Below are 23,659 nucleotides of genomic sequence, written 5' to 3'. Positions count from 1 at the left end.
AAGTTTGAGTTAAGGGGGGGCGAAGGAGGGGCTCTACAGTTCTTGGGATTTGTTTATCATGCACATTCGGGAGTTGGTTGCCGTTGAACATTAAGGGGGGAGTTTGTTTGTTATTTGCTTTTTGTTTTTACTTATGAGTCGATGTTCTAGGTTCTTGGTTTAGCACAGGGCTAAATAGCTGGCTTTTAAAGCAGACCAAGGCAGGCCAGCAGCGCGGGTTCAATTCCCGTACCAGCCTCCCCGAACAGGCGTCGGAATGTGGCGACTAGGGGCTTTTCACAGTAACTTCATTTGAAGCCTACTTGTGACAATAAGCGATTTTCATTTCATATTGGTGGGGTAGTTTTTTTTCTGTTTGTATGGTGAAAAAGCTTGCTCCCAGTTAACCTATTATCTGCACAATCTTGTCCATACAGGCTATGTGTGCGAAGTTCATGGTGCATCTTCCAGTTTCATCATCTGTCCAGGCCTGTCATTGTGTAGTCAGTGCCAGTAATCCATGTGGAACATTCTCTTAGTTTGGTTACCATGTTGCAAGATTATCATTTTGCCATCAGTGCCTATAATAAACATTTCCTGAGCCTCTCCATTCTTTCTGCCCTTCCCATTAATAATATGACATGTCCCTAGACTTAAAATTCATTTCTGACAGCCTGATTTGATATCCCAAAGCTCTCGTGAAGTTTTCTGAAACCTCTGCCTTAATAATTGCTCTCCTCCCTGCATGAATCGCATTCAAATGTTCTGCAAAAATGGACCCATTGATAGTCCCCTCCAAAGCCAAGGGATGGTACCACATTATTGAAGGTTTCTTCAGATTGATAGGGGCTGTAGCCCCCAACCATGAAGCATGTACTGCCCATGCTAGAGCAATTGCCAATCTACAGCTTGGTTGGCGAGCTAAAAATTTTCAGAGCATTTTGTTAATCACATGATTTCTCACGTATCCCTGAAAGGTCTTTCTGCTGCTGTATGCATTGCTACAATATTCAAATTTTCACACATACTCCTGAATTCATTATTTGCAAATTCTCCTCCATTGTCCATTAAGAATTTAATCCCATTCCTATACATTTTCCATTATTTTATAAAAATTACTTTTCTCTTTATTCTAAATTGCCATAGTTTAAATCTAGTCGCTATGTCTACAAAATGTAAACGGTGATCTTTGTCCCATATTTTGAGGTCCATTGCTAAGATTTTATTAAACTCTCTTGCCAATAGAAGGCTTACTACTGGTCACAATGGTTTTCTCTTGTACATTTTATAAGTATGAAATTTTTCGCTCATATCCTCAACGAGTCTAGTATATTCCTTATCCAGAATCCCTGTATCCTTTAACAGAATCTTCAACATATGGCCAAAGACATAGAATCATAGAATCCCTACAGAAGGAGGCCATTAAGCCCACCGGGTCTGCACCAACCCTCTGAAAGAGCGCCCTACCTAGGCCCACACCTCCTCCCTATCCCTGTAACTCCCCCTAACCTTTGGACACTAAGGGGTTATTTAGCATGGCCAATCTACCTAACTTACACATCTTTGAACTGTGGGAGGAAACTGGAGCACCCGGAGGAAACCCAAAGACACAGGGAGAATGTACAAACTCCACACAGTCACCCAAGGTCGGAATTGAACCCGGGTCCCTGCCGCTGTGAGGCAGCAGCGCTAACCACTGCCGTTCAAATTGTCGATGCAGTTTTATAATGATTTGCGTTTTCTCCTTTAAACCCCTATCTCCTGCTGCCATTAATACGTTTATAGCAATCTTTCTCAAGATGATAGGCATTAAAGGAACACAGTAATGTCCTAACTGTGTAAATTGCAAATTTACTGATCTCCAAAGACAATCTCTTTATGTGTTCCATGTCCAAGTTCATTTGGGCCAATTTCATTGAAGGCTTACTTAAAAGTAAAGCAATTTCACTAGATACAATATCATATATATGTACAGATTAGAAGCAGAAGTAGGCCACTCTGCCCCTTGAACCTGCTTTACCATTGAAGATTATAGCTGATCTGATTGTAACTATCCGCTAACCCCCAATACCCTTTTAACCCCTCGTTTATCAAGAATCTATCTCCCTCACCCTTAGAATATTCAAAGAATCTGCTACCACTGACTTTTGAGAATAGGACTTCCAAAGACTCACGACCCTCTGAAAGAAAAGATTTCTCCTCATCTCTGTATCAATGGGTGACCCCTTATTTTTAAACAGCGACCCCTAGTTCTGGATTCTCCCACAAGAGGAAATGTCCTCACAAATTCCATCCTGCCAAGATCCCTCAGGATCTGAAAAGTTTCAATTAAGTTGGGCTCTCACTCTTCTAAACTCCAGTGGATACAAGCCTAGACTGTCCAACTTTTTCTCTGATGTGGAGATGCCGGCGTTGGACTGAGGTGGGCACAGTAAGATGTCTTACAACACCAGGTTAAAGTCCAACAGGTTTGTTTCGAATCACTAGCTTTCGGAGTGCAGCTACTTCCTCAGGTGAATCACCTGAGGAATCACCTGAGGAAAGAGCTGCTCTCCGAAAGCTAGTGATTCGAACAAACCTGTTGGACTTTAACCTGGTGTTGTAAGATTTCTTACTGTGCCCAACTTTTTCTCATAAGCCAACCCGCCCATTTCCTGGTATTACTCTAGTAAACCTCTGAACTGCTTCTAATGCATCTACATCCTTCCTTAAAGGAGAGCAGTACTGTTACACAGTACTCTAAATGTGGCTCACCAGTGCTCTGTACAACAGAATCATAATCTTCATACATTTATATTCAATTCCTCTTGCAATAAATGATAACATTCTATTAGCTTTCCTAATTGCTTGCTGGGCCTGCAAGCTAGACATTTGAGATTCACACACTCGGACACTCAAATCCCCCAGAATCTCAGAGCTCTGCAATCTCTCACCATTAGAATATGCTTTTTTATTCTTCTTGCCAAAATGGACAATTTCATGTTTGATCACATTATACGCCAGATCTTAACCCACTCACTTAAACTACCATGTTCCTTTGTAGCCTCCTTGTGTCCTCTCTCCTACCTATCTTTGTGTCAGCAGTAAATTTAGCAACCATACCTTTGGTCCCTTCACCCAAGACATTTATATAAATTGTAAAATGCTGAGGGTTCAACCCTGCTCCACAGTAGCACAGTGGGTAGCACAGTTGCTTCACAGCTCCAGGGTCCCAGGTTCGATTCCCGGCTTGGGTCACTGTCTGTGTGGAGTCTGCATGTTCTCCCCGTGTCTGCGTGGGTTTCCTCCGGGTGCTCCAGTTTCCTCCCACAAGTCCTAAAAGACATGCTATCAGGTGAATTGGATATTCTGAATTCTCCCTGTGTACCTGATGAGGCACCAGAATGTGGTGACTAGGGTCTTTTCACAGTAACTTCATTGCAGTGTAAATGTAAGCCTTCTTGTGACAATAAAGATTATTATTATTGACTTATTACATCCTGCCAACCAGAAAAAGCCATTCTGGGAGACACAGTGGCATAGTGATACTTTCACTGGACTAGCAATGAGTGGGCGGCACGGTAGCACAGTGGTTAGCACTGTTGCTTCCTAGTGCCAGGGACCCAGGTTCGATTCCAGGCTTGGGTCGCTGTCCGTGCCGAGTCTGCACGTTCTCCCTGTACCTGCGTGCGTTTCCTTTGGGCGGTCTGGTTTCCTCCCACAAGTCCCGAAAGACGTGTTGCTGTGGGGTTTGGACATTCTGAATTCTCCCTCTGTGTACACAAACAGGCGCCAGAGTGTGGCGACTAGGGGATTTTCACAGTAACTTCATTACAGTGTTAATGTAAATCTACTTTTGACACTAATGAAGATTATTATTAAGAAACACTGGGTATTGCTCTGGTCATCCAGGTTCGGATCATACCATGGCAGATGGTGAAACTTGAATTCAATCAAAAATCTGGAATTAAAAGTCTAATAATGACCATGAAACCATTGTGGATTGCCGTTAAAACCTATTTGGTTCACCAATGTCCTTTAGGGAAGGAAATCTGTCATTCTTACCTGTTCTGGCCTACTTGTGACTCCAGATCTACAGCAATGTGGTTGATTCTTAAATGCCCTCTGAAGTGGCTCAGTTCAAGGGCAAGCAGGGATGGGCAATAAATGGTGGCTCAGCCAGCAACTCCCACATACCATGAATGAATTAAACAATTAATGCCAACTCTCTGTTCCTGTTAGCTAGCTAATCTTCCATCCATGCCAATATGCTACCGTTTACACCATGAGCTTTTATTTTCCGCTTTTATTTTCCACTTATTTTGATAAGTGGCACCTTATCAAATGCCTTGTGGTCACCTCAGCACCTCAGCACATCTATTGGTCCCCTTTATCCACAGCACATGTAACTTCTTCAAAAAACTCTAATAAATTGGTTAAACATGATCTCCCATTCACAAAACCATGCTCACTCTGCCTGATTGCCTTGATTTTTTCTAGGTGCTCTGCCATAACATTTTGAATCATAGCTTCTAACATTTTCTTGACAGATATTGAAAATGAAAATCACTTATTGTCACAAGTAGGCTTCAAATGAAGTTACTGTGAAAAGCCCCTAGTCGCCACATTCCGGCGCCTGTTCGGGGAGGCTGGTACAGGAATTGAACCCGCGCTGCTGGCCTGCCTTGGTCTGCTTTAAAAACCAGCTATTTAGCCCTGTGCTAAACCAGCCCTGTAAGCTAACTGGCCTGTAGTTTCCTGCTTTGTCTCCCTTCCTTTTTGGAAAAAGGAGTTACATTTGATATTTTGCAATCTAATGGGACCTTCCCCTGAATCTAATGGAACCTTCCCCAAATCTAGGGAATTTTGGAAAATTGAAACCAATGCATCAGCTATCTCACTAGCCACTTCTTTTAAGACCCTAGGGTGAAGTCCAACAGGACCCAGAAGTTTGTCAACCTGCAGCCCCGACCGTTTGCTCAATACCACTTCTCTGGTGATTGTAATTTTCCTGAGTTCCTCTCTCTTCCATTTCCTGATTTGCTATTTCTGGGATGTTAGTCGTATCCTCTCTAGTCAAAACCAATACAAAATACCTGTTCAATTTATCTGCCATCTCTTTATTTTCCATTATTTATTCCTCAGACTCACTTTCTATCAGACCAACACTTACTTTATTATTTTATCTTTTTATTTAACGGTCTACAGAAAATAACCAAAGATTATTGCAATATCTTTCTTACAAGTCTCCATTATTTCTTCCTGTATACTCTGTCCTATAGTGTAGCTACTGTTAGGATGGGGCAGATGAAATAGTGGAAAGTTAGTCTGATAGTTCCCTAATTGTTTAACCAATGAATACCATTTCCTTAGTCATAATATAGGTCCAGTTCTTCAGAGGTTGAAGATTTTCTCACTTTACTATTCAGCAAAATCCATTTGTCATACATGCTACCAAACATTCTCGAAAATGTGCTGTAATAATACCAATATATTTTGTTGCATTAATTACAATACATTTATTATTTATGAAACAATGAGGCACATTAAAATACAAATTCTAATGATATGTACTGAAGCGTAAAACAGTTTCTGCTTTTTACCACTCACTTCATATTAACTGTGATTTCCACTGCCCATACCTTTGAACATGAATAACTATTTTATTACAGAGCGTACAAAATTATAGTACATCAATGATGAGACCATTTATTTCCCCAATTACAACTGACACAGTCGAATGTTATCAAAATCTGTTTATTACACATTGAGGCAGTGCCATGTATTATTTCAATGTTCACTGCACTGTGAATATTTGTAAATATGGCAATAAAATAGAATAACTTCCATTGGGAGAAGGCATAACAACTATGTATTTTAACAATCAACTCATACCAGTCAGGAATACAATATTATAGACACTTGTGCTAGCAAATTAAAATAAATGGCAGTCATTCATATAATTTTTAATTCTTTTATTAACGTCTTTGAACAAAGGTTTGTACTGTCTTCCACTCAGAAGGGAAATCTGTAGATGAAAAATATAGTTGGTCAAATTTCAGTGAGTGATCAGATCATAAACAGTGGAAGTACATTCTATGGAAATTATCTAATATAGTAAATAGATCTATTTACTTTTATCACCTTTCACTTACCAGCAGCTGAAGACCGTTTTCCCATGAGTCCAACAAAATTCTCTAACTTATGTCCTATAAAACAAAGTACAGAAAACATGATCGACTAATTATTGATCTTACCACGGGAAGCACAGTGGCACAGTGGTTAGCACTGCTGCCTCACAGCGCCAAGGGCCCCGGGTCACTGTCTGTGTGTAGTTTTCACATTCTCCCGTGTCTGCATGGATTTCACCCCCACAAATTAAAAAAAGATGTGTAGGATAGGTGAATTGAGCACACTAAAATTGCCCGTTAATTGGAAAAAAAGAATTTGGTACTCTAAATTTATGGGGAAAAAATTATTGATCTTACCATGCATTTGCCAAAAAAGTTTCAATTTTTTTTTAGTGATAGTACATTTTATTTTCCTTGCCTAGATAGTTAATAATTGAGTGTGAGATTAAAACAATAATTCACTTGAATGAAAATTTGAATGTCCAATCACATTGAAATAGAATTCGGTGTTATGATTTTATTTTGATTGCAATTGAATTTGATTATATCATTAGTGGTAATAACCTTTCTAACATTTAACATTTGTTCTCCCTGGAATTTTAAATTATACCCAATATCCATTTTAATTTATATACTCAGAAATAGCTTGTTTTTTGAGATTTTAAATGCTAACTGGAATACCACACATGCTCTTATTATAGTAAGGAATTTGAACCAAGTGTCATTTATCTCTCATCTTGATATATTTTCCTATCCATGCACACATGCATACAATATGGAAAATTTACATTCAAGCGTGTTTTAAGTTCGAAACAATACATAACAGCTCAGAATTTAGCAAAACATTAGTTTTTAATGTTGCCATAATGTGATGAGAGTTATAGGGGTCTTTATAAAACATCCAAAAGAAGGAAATTAGGATTATCCATAGTTTAAAGCCCCTATTATAAGCTGGATATGAGAAAAACTCTCCCTGTCAGAACCTTCCTAAATGCCTGGTGTCTCACCCCCTAGGCACATTGCCCTTGAAATGGCTGTGGTGGAAAGAGATCATTGTCCAACTGTTCCTGGTATATGCCTTTATAAAGAAGGTCTCAAGAGAGATAAAATGGCTTTTGTCAAGGTTTATCCTGAGCAGATCCATGATGCATTTTGCTCCATGGGTTGTTTTAATTCTGCACAATCTTCTTTGGAGAACAAGTACACAGCATCACAGTTTAAAATCTTTATGAAGCATATTGTTCAAATTGTTTATGCAATAAATATATGATCCATCCCAGTCGCTCATTCTCACTGGTGATACATCTCCGTACAGCATTGGGGCGGTGCAATCCCATTGATGGGACAATGGCACAAAGGGCCTCATCACATACGCTTCCAAAAACCTGGCAGGTGCAGAACGCACCACACCCAAATCGAAAACTAAGAGTTCAATGCTGAATCCAACCCAACGAATTACAATTAAATCAATATAATGTTTTTTACAGCTTGACATTTTATTTTGTTTTTCAGTTACTAGCCATTATCTTTTCAAAACTTACTTTTGCGAGTCAGTGGCTTGTTTTCTGAAAAGGAAGGAAAAACAACTAAACTTATTTTTCGAACAAACTTTCCTGAAATAAGAAATATAGGCCTAGTTTGAATCACTCACTTTTTTGAACAGCTCTTCCTACCGTTATATCTCCAAATGAAGATTACCAGGTCTGTTTAATGCATCTTTGGTGAATGGTTTTAAACAATGTGTGAATAGTTTCAAGTGTACCCTGCTCTTTATTCTCCTTCAATGTTGCTGTGTGTGCCATCAATTACATTCATTATCCTGAAATTAATCTCTGCTGCCTCTTAACTAAAACATTAATGTACAATGATCTCCATATATTATTGAGAACTTGGAGACCAAATTTAAACCAATGTAATATAAACTTTATTTCACTATTTCACACTCCAGGTAAGAATCATTTCTCCATGGGCCAGATTTATTAACTTAAATGATATTCCTTCAGGTTGGCCTCACTACTTTTGTGGGAAAAATCAAACAAATTTCATATGGTCAATCTAGCAATTAAAGACATTGGGCCGGATTCTCCATCCAACGATGCCGGAATCGTGAAATACGATCGAGCGGAAAATTGCGCATAGCCAAAAATCATGGCCGGCATAGGGTGCCCGACAGAATGCCATTCTCCGGTGCCTCAAAAGTGGCGTCAATGCATTCTACGCCCCACGTACATTAAATGCCGTTGGCATATCATTAACGGGCCCAACCTGGTACTCTCCAGGGCTTCCATGATGCTCCCCCTCTGCCAGGAGGAATTATCGATGGCGAGTTTCACTTGTGGTTTTACAAATCGGGGAACAAGTGCCATGGCTGCTGAGGAGAGAGGTCCCAGACGCGCGCCGTGGGCTGCCGGTCCTGTCGCTGGCTGGGGGTGGGCATCTGTCAGGGCCGGGTTGGGGGGTTATGGCGGGGAGTAGCGGGCGGAGGGGGGGTGACCAGGGAATGGACCGTGGCATTGGGTGTCCAGGCACTGACCACCATTTTGGGTGTCCAGGCACTGACCACCATTGCCGCGGCGCGCAAGGCAACCCTCGGCGGCCCATAGTTTTCAGGGTGACATCAACCATATGGATGCGTCCACCCCCCCACCCGGAGGCCACCTGCCGTCAGGGCATCATATGGCCCACCCATGGGCAACGCCCACAGTAGCTCCAAAAGGCGGGCACGTGCATACCACTGGCATGGGTAGTGCCAGCCACCACTACCCCTGCCAGCAGGAATGAGTGCTGGGGCCAGAGACCCCCGCGGTGCCAGGCACCAAAGGGGCCAGGTGTGCAGTGCAGAGGGCAGAGTGCCAGGGGGTAAATGCGGTGGCAGGGGCTGCAGTGCAGGCCGGAGCCACCATGTAGCCCATTGGACCTGGCTTAGCACAGGGGTATGCACCATGCTAACATGTCTTGCCTTTCAACCTCTGCAGACAATGTATTTCGGAATCCAACCAGGATTCCCTGGGGGATGCACCGAGGCTGTACGAGCAAGAGTAGCTTGGGGAGGAACCTGCAGCAGTGGAGCTTGCCCCAGAAGAACAGAAGCCAGCTGATGAGGATGAAGAGCCGGCCACCCAACAGGCCAAGGAGGAGGTGGGAAGGAGACACCACATTACCGGCAATGCCTCTCCTTTGAGTTCCTGCCGAACAGGGCGTGTCGTCAAAGACTCTGGCTGAGCAGGGGGACCGTACCGTATATCTGCTGGATCATGGTGCACCTGGAACCGCGGGGGTATGGGGGGTCAAGAGAACGGTTGCCCTGAACTTTTTCACCACGGGGTCCTTCCAGGCACCAAATGGGGACCTGTCAGGGATCTCTCAGACCTCGGTGCACAGGTGCACCCATGCCGTAATGGAGGCCCTGTATGCCCGGTTGGCACAATATATCAAATTCAATGTGGACCGAGCCCACAAGGATGCCCGGGCAGTGGGTTCGCCGCCATCACCAGAATGCCCCATGTCCAGGGGTGATCGACCGGTGGTGTGTCTCCCACTAGCACCAGTGCATATGGGGCCGGTCTTCACGTACCGAAAGGGGTTCCATTCGATGAACGTGCTGCTGGTATGCAACCACACCATGCACGTCATGCACGTCTGCGCCCGATACCCAGGCAATGCTTTCATCCTGCCACACTCAACAGTTCCCGACACCTTTGAGGTGCACACCCAGGTGAGGGGTTGGTGTCTGGGTGACAGAGGTTATCCAGTGCAGTCATGGCCGATGATGCCGATCCAAAGGCCACAAACCAATGCGGAGACCCGTTACAATGGCACGCATGCTGCACTCCGGCGCCTGTTCAGGTACACTGAGGGAGAATTCAGAATGTTCAATTCACCTAACAAACATTTCTTCCGGGACTTGTGGGAGGAAACCGGAGCACCCGGAGGAAACCCATGCAGACATGGGGGACAACATGCAAACTCCGCACAGTGACTCAAGCCGAGAATCAAACCTGGATCCCTGGCGCTGTGAAGCAACAGTGCTAACCACTGTGCTACTGTGCCGCCCACCAGGAAGTTAATAAGAACAGGAAATATAAGTGATATTTAACATATGCACCAAAAGCAAATAGAGATTCAGACGAGGAGATGTAATTAAGGAAGAGTGATAAAAGAACAGAAAACGAAATTATTATTTCTGTCAATCTCCAAAATTTTGTTTTGAGAGATTGAGAGTTCCCAATTGTAAAAATAAATTTCAGGCCAAGAGAGGTTGTTCAAAATTAATTATTGCTTATTACACTGTGAATAAACTCAATCATTCTTGCATGCAGTCACCTTAACTTTTTCAGCTGTTTTAATTATGGGACTAGTGGGCAAGTTCACACTTTTACAGTGATTTCAGCATCGAGTCTATCAGCAAGGCAGCAACGCTGCACCATGTGGAGGAACAGGCTATCTCTGATAATTGCTGAATTTCTGTGTTTAACTGTATAAATCCAAATGCCAGACATTGCTGTCAGATTAATGCTTATGTCCTCGCCATTATTATTGTTGCAGCAAAATTGATGCCATTGAATTTCAAACAATATGAATTCACAAGTGAAAGCTACATAGATATGTTATATAAATTCAAACATTTACCTTCTTTTTAATGTTTGACTTAAATGAAACTGTATATCCAAAAGCTTTAACCATCACTAAAAATGCATTAAGTGCCTGATAAACAAACAATATTATTACTGGAGCGAATTCTTTATCTAATTGAGACAATGTATAAATAGTGGCCACCCAGGAAGATCCACAGCTTAACCTTGGTTTACACTGAGCTAATTAATCTTGGCTTTGGGAAAAAATGGGAGAATTATGAATTACTCAATATCCATTGGCTAGGAAAGAGAAAATCAGTTAGAATGTGTGGTTCAATTTATATTCAGTGTGATCTGCTAAAATGGAATGCATTACTGTTAACCCACACTATTCAGACTCACACAAGAAATGGTGGAATGGGAGAATCTGTATCCTGGTATGAATCAAGGGGGTGGGACAAAATAGTATTAACTCATGCTGACAGAAATATAGCATATATTTAACGACAAATACCATATATGGGGCGGCACAGTGGTTAGCACTGCCACCTCACAGCGCCATGGACCCAGGTTTGATTCCGACCTCAAGTGCCTGTTTGTGTGGAGCCTGCATTTTCTCCCCGTGTCTGCGTGGGTTTCCTCCTGGTGCTCTGGTTTCCTCCCACAGTCCAATGATGTGCAGTTTAGATAGATTGGCCGTGCTAAATTACCCCTTAGTGTCCAAAGGTTAGGTGGGGATACGGGGCTGGGGCAGGGTAAGGGCCTAGGTAGGGTGCTCCTTCGAAGGGTTGGTGTAGACTCAATGGACCGAGTGGTCTCCTTGTGCACTGTAGGGATTCTATGATATGCATTTTTATCAAGTTGAGAGAATGCTGGATCATTCAAATATAAGAACATAGGTTAACAGTAGATATTTAAACAAAACTCAAAGTACTTATATGCTTCAATTTGTTATGTTGTAGTACATTTTACCAAACTTTGGGCTCTCTACATTTTTTAAAATTCATTTTTATGTGGTGTGAGTTAAGCTGGCTAGGCCAGCATTTGTTGCCCATCCCTAACTGCTCTTGAGAAGGTGGTGGTGAGCTGCCTCCTTGAACCGCTGCAGTCCATGTGGTGTAGGTACACCCACTGTGCTATTAGGGAGGAAGTTCCAGGATTTTGACCCAGCGACAGTGAAGGAACGACAATATATTTCCAAGTCAAGGTGGTGAGTGACTTGGAGGGGAACTTCCAAATGGTGGTGTTCCCATGTATCTGCTGCCCTTGTCTTTCTAAATGGTAGTGGTTGTGGTTTTGGAGGTGCTGTCTAAGGAGCCGAAGTGAGTTCCTGCAGTGAATCTTGTAGATGGTACATACTGCTGCTACTGTGTGTCAGTGGTGGTGGGAGTGAATATTTGTGGAAGGGATGCCAATCAAGCGGGCTGCTTTGTCCTGGACAGTATCAAGCTTCTTGAGTGTTGTTGCAGCTGCACTCATCCAGGCAAAAGGGGGAAATTCCATCACACTCCTGACTTGTGCCTTCTAGATGATGGATAGGTTTTGGGGAGGTTAGTTACTCGACGCAGGATTCCTAGTCTCTGACCTGCTCTTGTAGCCACAGTATTTATATGGCTAATCTAGTTCAGTTTCTATTCAATGGTAATCCCCAAGGTGTTAATAGTGGGGGATTCAGTGATGGTAATGCCATTGAATGTCAAGGGGCGGTAGTTTGATTCTCTCTTATTGGAGATGGTCATTGCCTGGCACTTGTGTGGCGTGAATGTCACTTGTCAGCCGAAGTCTGGATATTGTCCAGGTCTTGCTGCATTTTCACATGGATTGCTTCATTATCTGAGGAGTCGTGAATGGTGCTAAACATTATGCATTCATCAGCGAGCATCACCACATCCCCACATCTGACCATATGTTGGAAGGAAGGTAATTGACGAAGCAGCTGAAGGTGGTTGGGCCTAGAACACTACTCTGAGGAACTCCTGCAGTGATGTCCCAGGACTGAGATGACTGGCCTCCAACAACCACAACCATCTTCCTTTGTGCGGATTCCTTCCTTTGATTCAAGCAGTGGTGAGTTTCCCCCCTGATTCTTATTGAATCCAGTTTAGCTTGGGCTCCTTGATGCCATACTCTATCAAATACTGCCTTGATGTCAAGGGCAATCACTCTCAGCTCACCTCTGGAGTTCAGCCCTTTTGTGCATGTTTGAATCAAGGCTGTAATGAGGTCAGGAGCTGAGTGATCCTGGTGAAACCCAAACTGAGCGTTAGTGAGCAGGTTATTGCTGAGTATGTGCCACTTGATAGCACTGTTATTGATGCCATCCACCAGTTTCCTGATGATCGAGAGTACACTGATGGGGTGGTAATTGGCCGAGTTGGATTAGTCTTGCTTTTTGTGTACAAGACATACCTAGGCAATTTTCCACATTGCCGGTAGATACCAGTGTTGTAGTTGCACTGGAACAGCTTGGCTAGTTGTGGCAAGCTCTGGAACACAAGTCTTCAGTACTATTGCTAGAATATTGTCAGGGCCCATAGCCTTTGCAGTAGCCAGAGCCTTCAGTCATTTCTTGATATCACATGGGGTGAATCAAATACTCCAAGATGGCGCCGAAGCGAGGCGACTCTCTGCGAGCTCTCCCAAACAGATCCACTTTTTACTTAACCTATACTCGTTCTAATCTTTAAAAATTAACTCTAAAACTAACATTATTACTAACCTCTCTCTCTTATCTTCTCTTGCAGGCTTGAACATCCTCCGAGGTCCGTGGAGACCTTTTGACCCGACCCGACCTGACCTCCGTGACCTGGAAGATCGGGCCCATATCGGAAGTGAAGCCCTGACCTCGATTTGTAGCCGACCCGGACCTCGGAGCTCCCAACCCGGCCTAACTACCGACGCCAGTCCCCGGAGCTCCCGACCCGACCCCCGACAGCAAGACCCGGCCCAACGCGACCCCCAGAGACCCGCCCAGCGACCCGACCTGGCGAGGCCCGCCCAACAACCCGACCTACCTGGTGATGGAAGAAAGAAAAATCCACGTGGAGGCTCGACCGGGCCTACTTCAAGATCCGACCCCAGGAGCGCCCAGGGAGGGAACAGACCACGGGACCCAGCCCAACCTGCCTCAGGAAGCCCCTGCCCACGACCCAGGACCCCCGAAACGGCGGAGACCCCGCGCGAGGACCCAAACGTGCTGCAAGGTATTCTCGCACCTGCAGAACGCCGGGACCCATCCGGATCGCAAACATGCCCCCCTAGCAACCCCTCTACCTCAACCAGCGCCCAGGACCCTGCCAGACGCGACCCCAGATACGTAAACAGCGCCCTGTTCCCCGCCAGCGCCCTGGACCCCGCCAGACGCGACCACCTTCCTTCCACAAGAGCTGACATCTGCCATCGGATCCCAGGATCATCCAGCAGCAGCCGCCGACCGAGGGAAACGCGGCGGTCTGCAGGTTAGACTGAAGCAACGCGGTTTCAAGACCCCTCTCCCCAGCATACTCCTGGCAAACATCCAAGCGATCGAAAACAAGCTAGATGAACTTAACGCCAGACGTACCTCTCAGAGGGAAGTAAGAGACTGCTGTGTGCTCTGTTTCACAGAGACATGGCTCACCCCTGCCTCACCGGACTGTGCCATACAGCCTGAAGGCTTCTCAATTCACCGGGCGGACCGCACGGCATCATCAGGCAAAGCGAAGGGTGGAGGGGTTTGCCTCCTCATCAACTCCTCCTGGTGCTTGGATGTGGCGACTATGGCAACCTACTGCTCCCCAGACCTGGAATGCCTGACCGTGAAGTGCCGCCCATATTATCTTACGTGGGTTCACTTCAGCCATTATCACAGCGGTCTACATCCCACCCCAGGCAGTAGTGAGGAAGGCTATACACAGTAATAAACAACGACGAAACAGAACACCCGAGGCCTTGTTCATCGTAGCCGGAGACTTCAACAAGGCCAACCTCAAGAGTGTACTGCCAAAATTCCACCAGCACATCTCCTGTCCCACCAGGGGCGACAACACTCTTGACCACTGCTACTCAAAACTACCGACCAGTGGCCCTGACTTCAGTCGTAATGAAGTGCTTCGAGAGGTTGATCATGAAGCGCATCACCTCCATACTCCCAGAACGCCTTGATCCACTGCAATTCGCATACCGCTGCAACCGGTCCACATCAGACACCATTTCCCTGGACCTACACTCATCCCTAAAGCATCTCAAAAACAAGGACTCCTACATTAGACTCCTATTTATTGACTACAGCTCCGTCTTCAACACCATAATCCCAGCCAAGCTCATATTAAAGCTCCAAAACCTAGGACTTGGCTCCCCACTCTGCAACTGGATCCTCGATTTTCTGACCAACAGACCACAATCAGTAAGAATGAACAACAACACCTCCTCCACAATAGTCCTCAACACCGGCGCCCCGCAAGCTGCGTACTTAGCCCCCTACTCTACTCCCTGTACACACACGACTGCGTGGCAAAACTTGGTTCCAACTCCATCTACAAGTTTGCTGACGATACGACCATAGTGGGCCGGATCTCGAATAACGATGAGTCCGAAGACAGGAGGGAGATAGAGAACCTAGTGGAGTGGTGTAGCGACAACAATCTCTCCCTCAATGCCAGCAAAACTAAAGAGCTGGTAATTGACTTCAAGAAGCAAAGTACTGTACACACCCCTGTCAGCATCAACGGGGCCGAGGTGGAGATGGTTAGCAGTTTCAAATTCCTAGGGGTGCACATCTCCAAAAATCTGTCCTGGTCCACCCACGTCGACGCTACCACCAAGAAAGCACAACAGTGCCTATTCTTCCTCAGGAAACTAAGGAAATTCGGCATGTCCACATTAACCCTTACCAACTTTTACAGATGCACCATAGAAAGCATCCTATCGGGCTGCATCACAGCCTGGTATGGCAACTGCTCGGCCCAGGACCGCAAGAAAATTCAGAGGGTCGTGAACACCGCCCAGTCCATCATACGAACCTGCCTCCCATCCATTGACTCCATCTACACCTCCCGCTGCCTGGGGAAAGCGGGCAGTATAATCAAAGATCCCTCCCACCCGGCTTACTCACTCTTCCAACTTCTTCCATCGGGCAGGAGATACAGAAGTCTGAGAACACGCACGAACAGCTTCTTCCCCACTGTCACCAGACTCCTAAATGACCCTCTTGTGGACTGACTTCATTAACACTACACCCTGTATGCTTCATCCGATGCCGGTGCTTATGTAGTTACATTGTACATGTTGTGTTGCCCTATTATGTATTTTCTTTTATTCCCTTTTCTTCTCATGTACTTAATGATCTGTGAGCTGCTCGCAGAAAAATACTTTTCACTGTACCTCGGTACACGTGACAATAAACAAATCCAATCCAATCCAATCCAAATTGACTGAAGACTGGCAAATGTGATGCTGCGGAGCTCTGGAGGAGGATCAACCTAGATTTCATGCATTCATGCATAGCTTTATTTACTCAACTGAAAATTGATAATGGCTTCAAACTGTGCTTTTTTGTTAGTAATCATGTATGCCTGAACCACCACTGTTAAAATAGCAATTCCATTACATTTATGCTGAAATTGGGAGGGGGTAGTGCACATCGTGTTTAAAACATCATGGAGTAGCCTTTTTAGTGTAAAATATGGTGTAAAATTTAATACAGTATAACAACCGAACAGGCGCCGGAGTGTGGCGACGAGGGGATTTTCACAGTAACTTAATTGCAGTGTTAATGTAAGCCTACTTGTGACGCTGATAAAGATTATTATTATTACTTTATAAATCATTTTTGAAATGCATCCATTAAGACCTCTGTGTGATATTGTTGTGCTCAGTTGGAGAAGGTAGTCTTTGATGGACTAACTTGGCATCCATGGTGGTTTTGGACATGAATTGGTTCAAAAGAGTTGAAGACTAGACACTAAACTGATTTAAAGCAATTTGACATGAGGCAATTTCCAGGAAGTGAGCTCACATACCTGGAGCTTGCACCATCTCCAAACTTTCAGTGTCCGGTTCAGGCTAAGAATAGAATGACCATTCAATGAATGATCTACGATTTTCTGAATTTAAATTTGAATACTTGTAGTTTTTGTACAGAATGAATGGTCATGCCAGCTTTCTCCTCAGTTATAATTTAACCACACATTGAAAAGAGGTCCTTTACCAATGGACAGATGGGCAGATACAGCAGATACCATTGGCTGGATTCTCCAAAAATGGGGCAATGTCCCCACGCCAGTGTAAAAACGCTGGAGTTTTACTCTAGAGATTCCTTAAAAATATTAGCAGCTATTCACCTACCTGCAGGGGGCTGGCAGGGCCCCGGAGTGCTACTCGCAGCTTCAGCTGCGGATACAGGCCCCTGCACTTCCAGGTCCGAGTTCGCGCATGACTGCCGCGCCGAGCGCGATGGCGGACTCAGCCAGCGGACCTGGATGAGGAAAGAAGATCCCAACGATCGGCCCCGTGCCGCTACATATAACACACCCGATCACCGCCTCGGACGCCCATAAGGCCCCCCCAGTACGTGATCCACCCGCCCCTGACCAGGGCAGCCGCGGACTGAGGCCGCAGCCGCCACCTGAGGTTCCCGGCCGGCCAGACATGGTTAGAACCACGCCGTCGGGAACTCAGCCAGTTTTGCCCGGAGAATCATGTGGGGGGGGGGGCCTCTGTCAATGGCGCCCCAGCCACGCCGTGTAATCTGCGCGTGAGCGATTCTCCAGGGACCGGAGAATCGCAGAAGCGGCGCCAGGCACAATTCCCGCGTGAACATCAATTCTCCGTCCCCGCGCCAAACGCGATTTCGGCGTGGGACTGCGGAGAATCCCGCCCCCTAATTCCACAATTTCTCTATAACGCCACCATTTCTCTGAGCCCAACTACAATAGCTTTAATTGCCCTCTTACTGAACACTGCTGCTCACTTTTTCGACCAATCAAATCTTTAATTCTCGACTAAACTTCAAAAGATAATCAGGGCAAACCCATATGCAATTATAAAGGAAAAGTCATGCTTCGGCTAATATATTTTATATTTTTAAGGAATAATTAAGCGCATAAAGAGAACGTTAAAAATGGAGTATGTGTGGATTTTAAGAAACAATTTCAAAAGATCCCATGTTATAGATTTATTGCAAAATTAAGGGGAATGTGGATATGGTGATGGTCAAAATTCAGAAAGAAGAGTAGGGGGAAACAGGTCCTTTTTGTATTGGTGTGATGTGATCAGGTGAGTTGTCCAAGGATCAGTGTCAAAATTGTCTTTGTTTTCCAGATATATTAATGATTTGAACATAGGCACAAGAGGAATACGATTGAAGTTTTCTAATGATAGCAAATTATTTACAACTTACACTAACTTGTGAGATTCATACTGAGAGCGAAGAATTGAAAGGTCTGGGTCATCGGTATACCTACTGATGTAAGTGAAGATAGCAAGGTCCTGAAAATAACTATAAGTTTAAATCACAGGGGTATTGAATACAAAATTGAACAGAGATGATAGATTCATGCAAGTCATGCTTTACTCAGGTTCTAGTTAAGTAACTAGGTGGGGAATAATTAAATATTACTGAGCTTTTCGGTTAAATTAAGTTATTTTGTGTTCTGCCTTTGTCCCAATGCAGCACACTATCCAGTGCTCATAAAGTGATCAACCAAAAGCTTGTCAGACCTCTGACTAGATTTAAATGTAGTTATTTTACGGAAATGGTCCAAAATAACTAACTCTGTGTTCCTGACTTTTTTATGACATCATAATTAGCAAAAGCATTGTTTAACAATGTGACAAGCATTAGGAATGGGCAATGAATGCTGACCATTGTCAGCCACGCTCATATCCCAGGAGAGAATAAATAAAAATTGCTGCGTGCTATAACTTTCAAAGTTATTGATCATATACATAAAATATCATGTTTAACGATTGATTCATTATTGTTTGTTATGCATAACTCAAAATACATTTTATTCCCAGGACAATGCAAAACATGGATTGTCCCTCAACAATATTCAGGTTGAACACCACCAGGTGTCAACACCGCCCTGGAGTTGTCCCATCTGTTAGTTAGATTTCTGCCTTCATAGAATCCCGACAGTGCAGAAGAAGGCCATTCGGCCCGTCAAGTCGGCACCAACCCCTGGAAAGAGAACCCTAATTAAGCCCACACCCAGTAACCCCACCTAACCATTTTGGACACTAAGGGGCAATTTAGCATGGCCAATCCGCCTAACCTGCACATCTTTGGACTGTGGGAGGAAACAGGGGCACTCGGAGGAAACCCACGCAGACACGGGGAAAATGTGCAAACTCCACACAGTCACCCGAGACTGGAATTAAACCCGGGTACCAGGAGCTGTGAGGCAGCAGTGCTAACTGTGCCACCGTGCCGCCTTCATGGGGAACCTCAATAGAAAGCATTGTCTTTTTACATTGTGGATTACCCAGCTGTGCAATATTTGGCTATAACAGCAACCGGAGCCCAGAACAATCGTGAGCACGTGTGGTTGAATAGTCTGATTGGCTTTTTTCTTTTATCCAATCTGTTTCCACATCTAGTGGAAATCACATGGATCAGTATTACTAATAGTAACCAACCACGTTGGATGGCAGCTAAGATCATCTGTAAAATCCACCTTAAAACATGTAGACTGCGGTTTAAAACGCAAGATGTAGCATTTGGGATTGGGGGAAATTATCACAATTATAACCGCTGATACTTAAGACGTTGATTGAGTTTGCAGAAAGGAAAACTCAAATATAAAATAAAATGCAGGTCAATAGTAGAAACAGAAATACTGGAAATCTCAGGTTTAGCCACGCCCAGTTTCCGCTTTAAGAACAAGAACCCTTTTTGTTTAGATGTGATCGCTCCGCTGTGTATTTCCAACATCTTCTGTTTTTAGAAATACGTTACACTTGTTTCCATTAGGTGTCAGTTTATGCGATTTAATTTTGTTTTGTAAAGTACTTTCTGGGAAGCTTTGGAGCTTGAATGTAGCAATGCGAATGGACAAGCTGGTGGAGTCACCAGCTGAAATAAGTTGGGAAGACCGTAAAAACAACCGAATTTACTTATCAACACTGCTGAAAAATACACTTTACCGAATGATCGCCTCCCCATTAAGCCAAAGAACTGGCCGGGCCGCGGTTTCCTGGCCACGCGCTTCAGCAGATCCCGGACGGAATCCGGCTGCAGCTTCTGGTCCTGAAAACACAGGGAGGCAGGAAAGAAAATCAGGCACTATTTAAACCCTCTTCAGTAACAGTGTTCTATCAATGTTGCAGCGTGCCACTTTTAATCTCGGATGACCATGTATTTTAAAGACTATTTGCATTTCAATTACATTACATTTTATAAACAAACTGAAACAAGAATGGTGACCCAGTCTCGGTGCTAATTGTTTATGGGTGCAACGCGGGTGGATGTTGCAGTTCCCATGTGATGGGTTGCTGACGAGTTTCCCGCCAATCTGTCTCTCCTGGGTTTTGGCTCCCTTCACTTCCTGATGTTTCTTCTTCGGGCAACAAGTTCAGTAAAAGTAAGCGTGCCACTGCAGAAGGAGGTTAGAACCATATAGTACGAACATACTTAGAGCAACAGGCCTTTCTATCGTTAACACACGCGCAGTTACCGCGTAGAACCCCACTTACCGAAGCTCTTCCTAAATGCACCACCACATTTATTTGATGAAAAAAGGTCTGGAAAATGCCCATTGTTGCTCTGGCAGACTCAAACACTGCAATTTTACAAATGCCATTTCAAATTACTAAATAGCGATGCTCACAGACGTGTTGCTGGATCATGGTCCACAATTGGATATTCGGAATCCATATTTCCAGATCTACACGATATAGAATCAAGAAGGTAGTTTGAGATGTAATCTGCCATGTGCACAATAGCGCACGAGTGTTGGGAACAAACGCGGTTACCAATGATTTCCATCAGTTTTACATGTGATTGAATTTGACTGCACACATTTAATTGCAGCCATACCTGACTATCCTCGCCCAAACATCTAGCCAGAAGTTCACAATTATAGACAAATCTTAATAAATTCACACTCCGCTTGCTGAGCAAAGCAGGAATAGATTCTCACTGAAATGACCTTGTGTTCCTAGAACTAGCATATCCATGTCTATTGGTATTGATTATAATGCCATAGCAACTCGTTTTTAAAGTCGCCGCATGTGTCTGTGTGAGCAATATTTTCATTTAGTATTGCAAAACTTTCGAGTCTAGGTCCTCCACGCTTCTTGGTGGAATCAAGTGAACATGCCCTGGAGTCACAAACCAAGATCGGAGAGGATTCACCTGTCCAACTATCTGTTCAATGAAAAATTGCTTCGTTCCCTCTGACTCCTCTTAGCGCTCACTTCCTACCCAGTGATATGTCAGGAAGCATCAGTCAGCCTTGTCCACGAGTAATAAGTTCCTGGCACCGATTTCAGTGGTGTAACTGGAAAAATCGTGTCGCACCGCGAGAGGAACAAACTGGGATTTGTCAGTTAGGAATTTCATCTGATTAGATTGACATATAAATGGATGTGACTATGTATATTTAATTGTATTCATAGCTGACTATCCACATTAGGATGCTCAACTACAAAATCATTCATTAGTAATCTTATCAAATTCCCCATCCTCTTACACTTGCGTTATTGATAGATCTCTACCGATTAATCACAGCAATGAACGAAGTGCCGCTATAAGGAGATCTGGCTATCTATTGCATTTGAAATCAAAACGTCCTGTGAGACAGTATCACATCACATAGCCCTTAAACGATCTAGCATGGTGAGACACGGGGAACGCGAGAACTAGAGATACATGGCAACGTTTTGTTTCTGTGACTTGGAACATTACCTGGCTGTGGTCGCTAGCGGCCCAGAGAGTCACCACTTGGTTTGGAGAAATCTCTTCGCAAAAGACCTCTGTCAATACCAAGATGCTGACAGTCAGTGCGAGCAGCCGGAGAGTTCTCATCTTGGGAAGGCGCTCACTCCGGCTGTGTAGAGCTGGATCTGCGGAAGGAGCCTGTGCAGTCGAGTAGAGTGCTGAAGTGGCTGCGCGCTCTCTCTGCCAGAGGAGTGTGCCCGCTCCCTGGCCCCGCTCCAAGTCGTACTTTTCCGTCCGATCCCGAAAACCCCCGAGCTCGCTCGCTCCTTTGTCAACCCGCTCAGATTGCCCGCCAACGTGTCTGACTGGACACTGACAAGGACGGGCCAGGTGCAGTTTGAAAGTCTCAGATTCCAGATCTCAAAACCAGAGTCTGAATGAAAGTCCTGCTGAATTCCTTACAATTTTATACCCCGCACCAGGGGGTCGATACAGCGCAGGAACTTCACTGATCCAAAAATAACCCTCCAGGAATTCGAAGGTGAACGAGTCTTCCCCAGTCTGACGAATTGAATTAAAGATCAATATTTAAGTGCAGAAATGTCAAGATGCATTTTTTCTGCGGTCTGATTGCTTAAATCATTTTACGGATGTGAGTAATAGTATTAACTGCGTGCCTAAACCGACGTCAGCATTTTGGGTTAATATTTCATTTCGATTCAATAGGTGCCCCCCGGAGTCAATCATTTCATTAAGTTTTTTATAACTGCAATTAGATTATTTGAAGAAAGGAGCTCCTTTGAATACATATGAGACAAATCAAAACCGGTTTAGAGACAAATCACATTGTAATACAAAGTACCTTAATCTTTTGGGAAATGCACTCAAGGTCCGAATTTGATACGCCCAAGCCTTCTGAGAATACCATTTACTTGAAAGTTAAGCGATGCAGAACATGAACTGCATTTAAACTCCAGTGTAATGTACATGTTATTTTTTGAATTAAATGGCTAGATGTTAAGATTAGTGAAGCATGTGCAAATCGTATTATTACCACGAAATAAACACAGATTAATGTTACGTGTTGGTTTACATTTTGTAAGTGAGCGTTTTACTGCAACTGTGTTCAATTTATTAATTTGCTTTGCGAGTTTTTCTTCAGCTATTTCGTAGATGAACAAAATGAAAACATCGCCCAGGGTCTGAAATTCGGCATCTCATACTTTATCTCAATTAACCGTGCCTCTCTCTGATTACTCTGCTTTGTGCAGCAATAATTTGGACAGGAAATTTTAACGCGTTAAATTTCTGAAGATGTTTGTATCAAAGATAATGTCAGAGGAATGCGCATACATCAAATTGGCCTCAGCCAATAAAGCTGAATGTTCGATGTCATTGTCGACATTAGAAAGGTAGGAAATGATGATATCAACAACAAGGGTGTGTGAGACTCAGGCCCTTTAGTTGGGGAGTGGGGGGAATGTTCTCTTCCGTCACATTTATCGTGAAATCTTCGCACCGCTTTTGAACTATACTCTTGATTAAATTACTCGCTGCAAACCTCCCATCATTTTCACCATCACTTATCACCATCATTTTCCAGTGACGGTGATAAGAAAGATAAACAATATCTAAAGACCTCCCGCAAGGCTGCATTTGCAACTTAGTTGACTTACGGCAAGATGTAGCTGCAAACTGAAAACAAATTGGGAATTACGAAATGCAATAGCATGATATTTAAGACAACAAAAATATTTTCATGTTTTTTTTTTCGTTTTGTAAAATCAGTTTAAACCTCTTTCCCCAGGTTTACCTTAAGTTATCGTTGTAGCTATGTATATATACCATATTTGAGGTTCGTTACCGTTTTCTTCCACTATAATTACAAGTACTCCCAAGATGATTATTTTCGCAGGGAACTCGATCTTGGTTTAGTGAATTGGAATCGTTCTTAGCATCAGTAATTTGCATTTATTTAGCAACTTTGACATCTCAAAATGCTTCAATGGGACATTATCAAACATAATTTAACACCCAAACCACGTAAGGAAGTGGGATAAGTTACTGAAAACTTGGTCAAAGAGCTAAACTTTAAGGAGCGTTTTAACGGTGGGGACGAGATCGAGCAGGTTTAG

General features: G+C 43.9%; 1 protein-coding gene across 2 annotated transcripts; it reads right to left on the bottom strand.

Annotated features, from left to right (window-relative positions):
* Positions 1–5,452: 5,452 nt before the first annotated feature.
* On the bottom strand, positions 5,453–22,129 carry LOC140425142 (protachykinin-like). 2 transcript variants are annotated; one of them, XM_072509071.1, is made up of 5 exons: positions 21,552–22,106; positions 19,790–19,892; positions 7,631–7,654; positions 6,114–6,167; positions 5,453–5,986 (listed from the first exon to the last, which is right to left on the bottom strand). In XM_072509071.1, exons 1-5 carry the CDS (start codon positions 21,669–21,671, stop codon positions 5,937–5,939), a joined length of 351 nt encoding a protein of 116 aa, XP_072365172.1. In that variant the 5' UTR covers positions 21,672–22,106; the 3' UTR covers positions 5,453–5,936. The 2 variants fall into 2 exon arrangements, with proteins under 2 accessions (XP_072365172.1, XP_072365173.1); XM_072509072.1 differs by lacking the exon at positions 7,631–7,654 and having other exon boundaries at positions 21,552–22,129.
* Positions 22,130–23,659: the final 1,530 nt, after the last annotated feature.

Source organism: Scyliorhinus torazame, chromosome 6 (assembly GCF_047496885.1).
Source record: "Scyliorhinus torazame isolate Kashiwa2021f chromosome 6, sScyTor2.1, whole genome shotgun sequence".
NCBI classification, from domain to species: domain Eukaryota; kingdom Metazoa; phylum Chordata; class Chondrichthyes; order Carcharhiniformes; family Scyliorhinidae; genus Scyliorhinus; species Scyliorhinus torazame.
The sequence above is the reverse complement of the archived record's forward strand: the minus strand, read 5'-3'. Positions and strand labels throughout refer to the sequence as shown.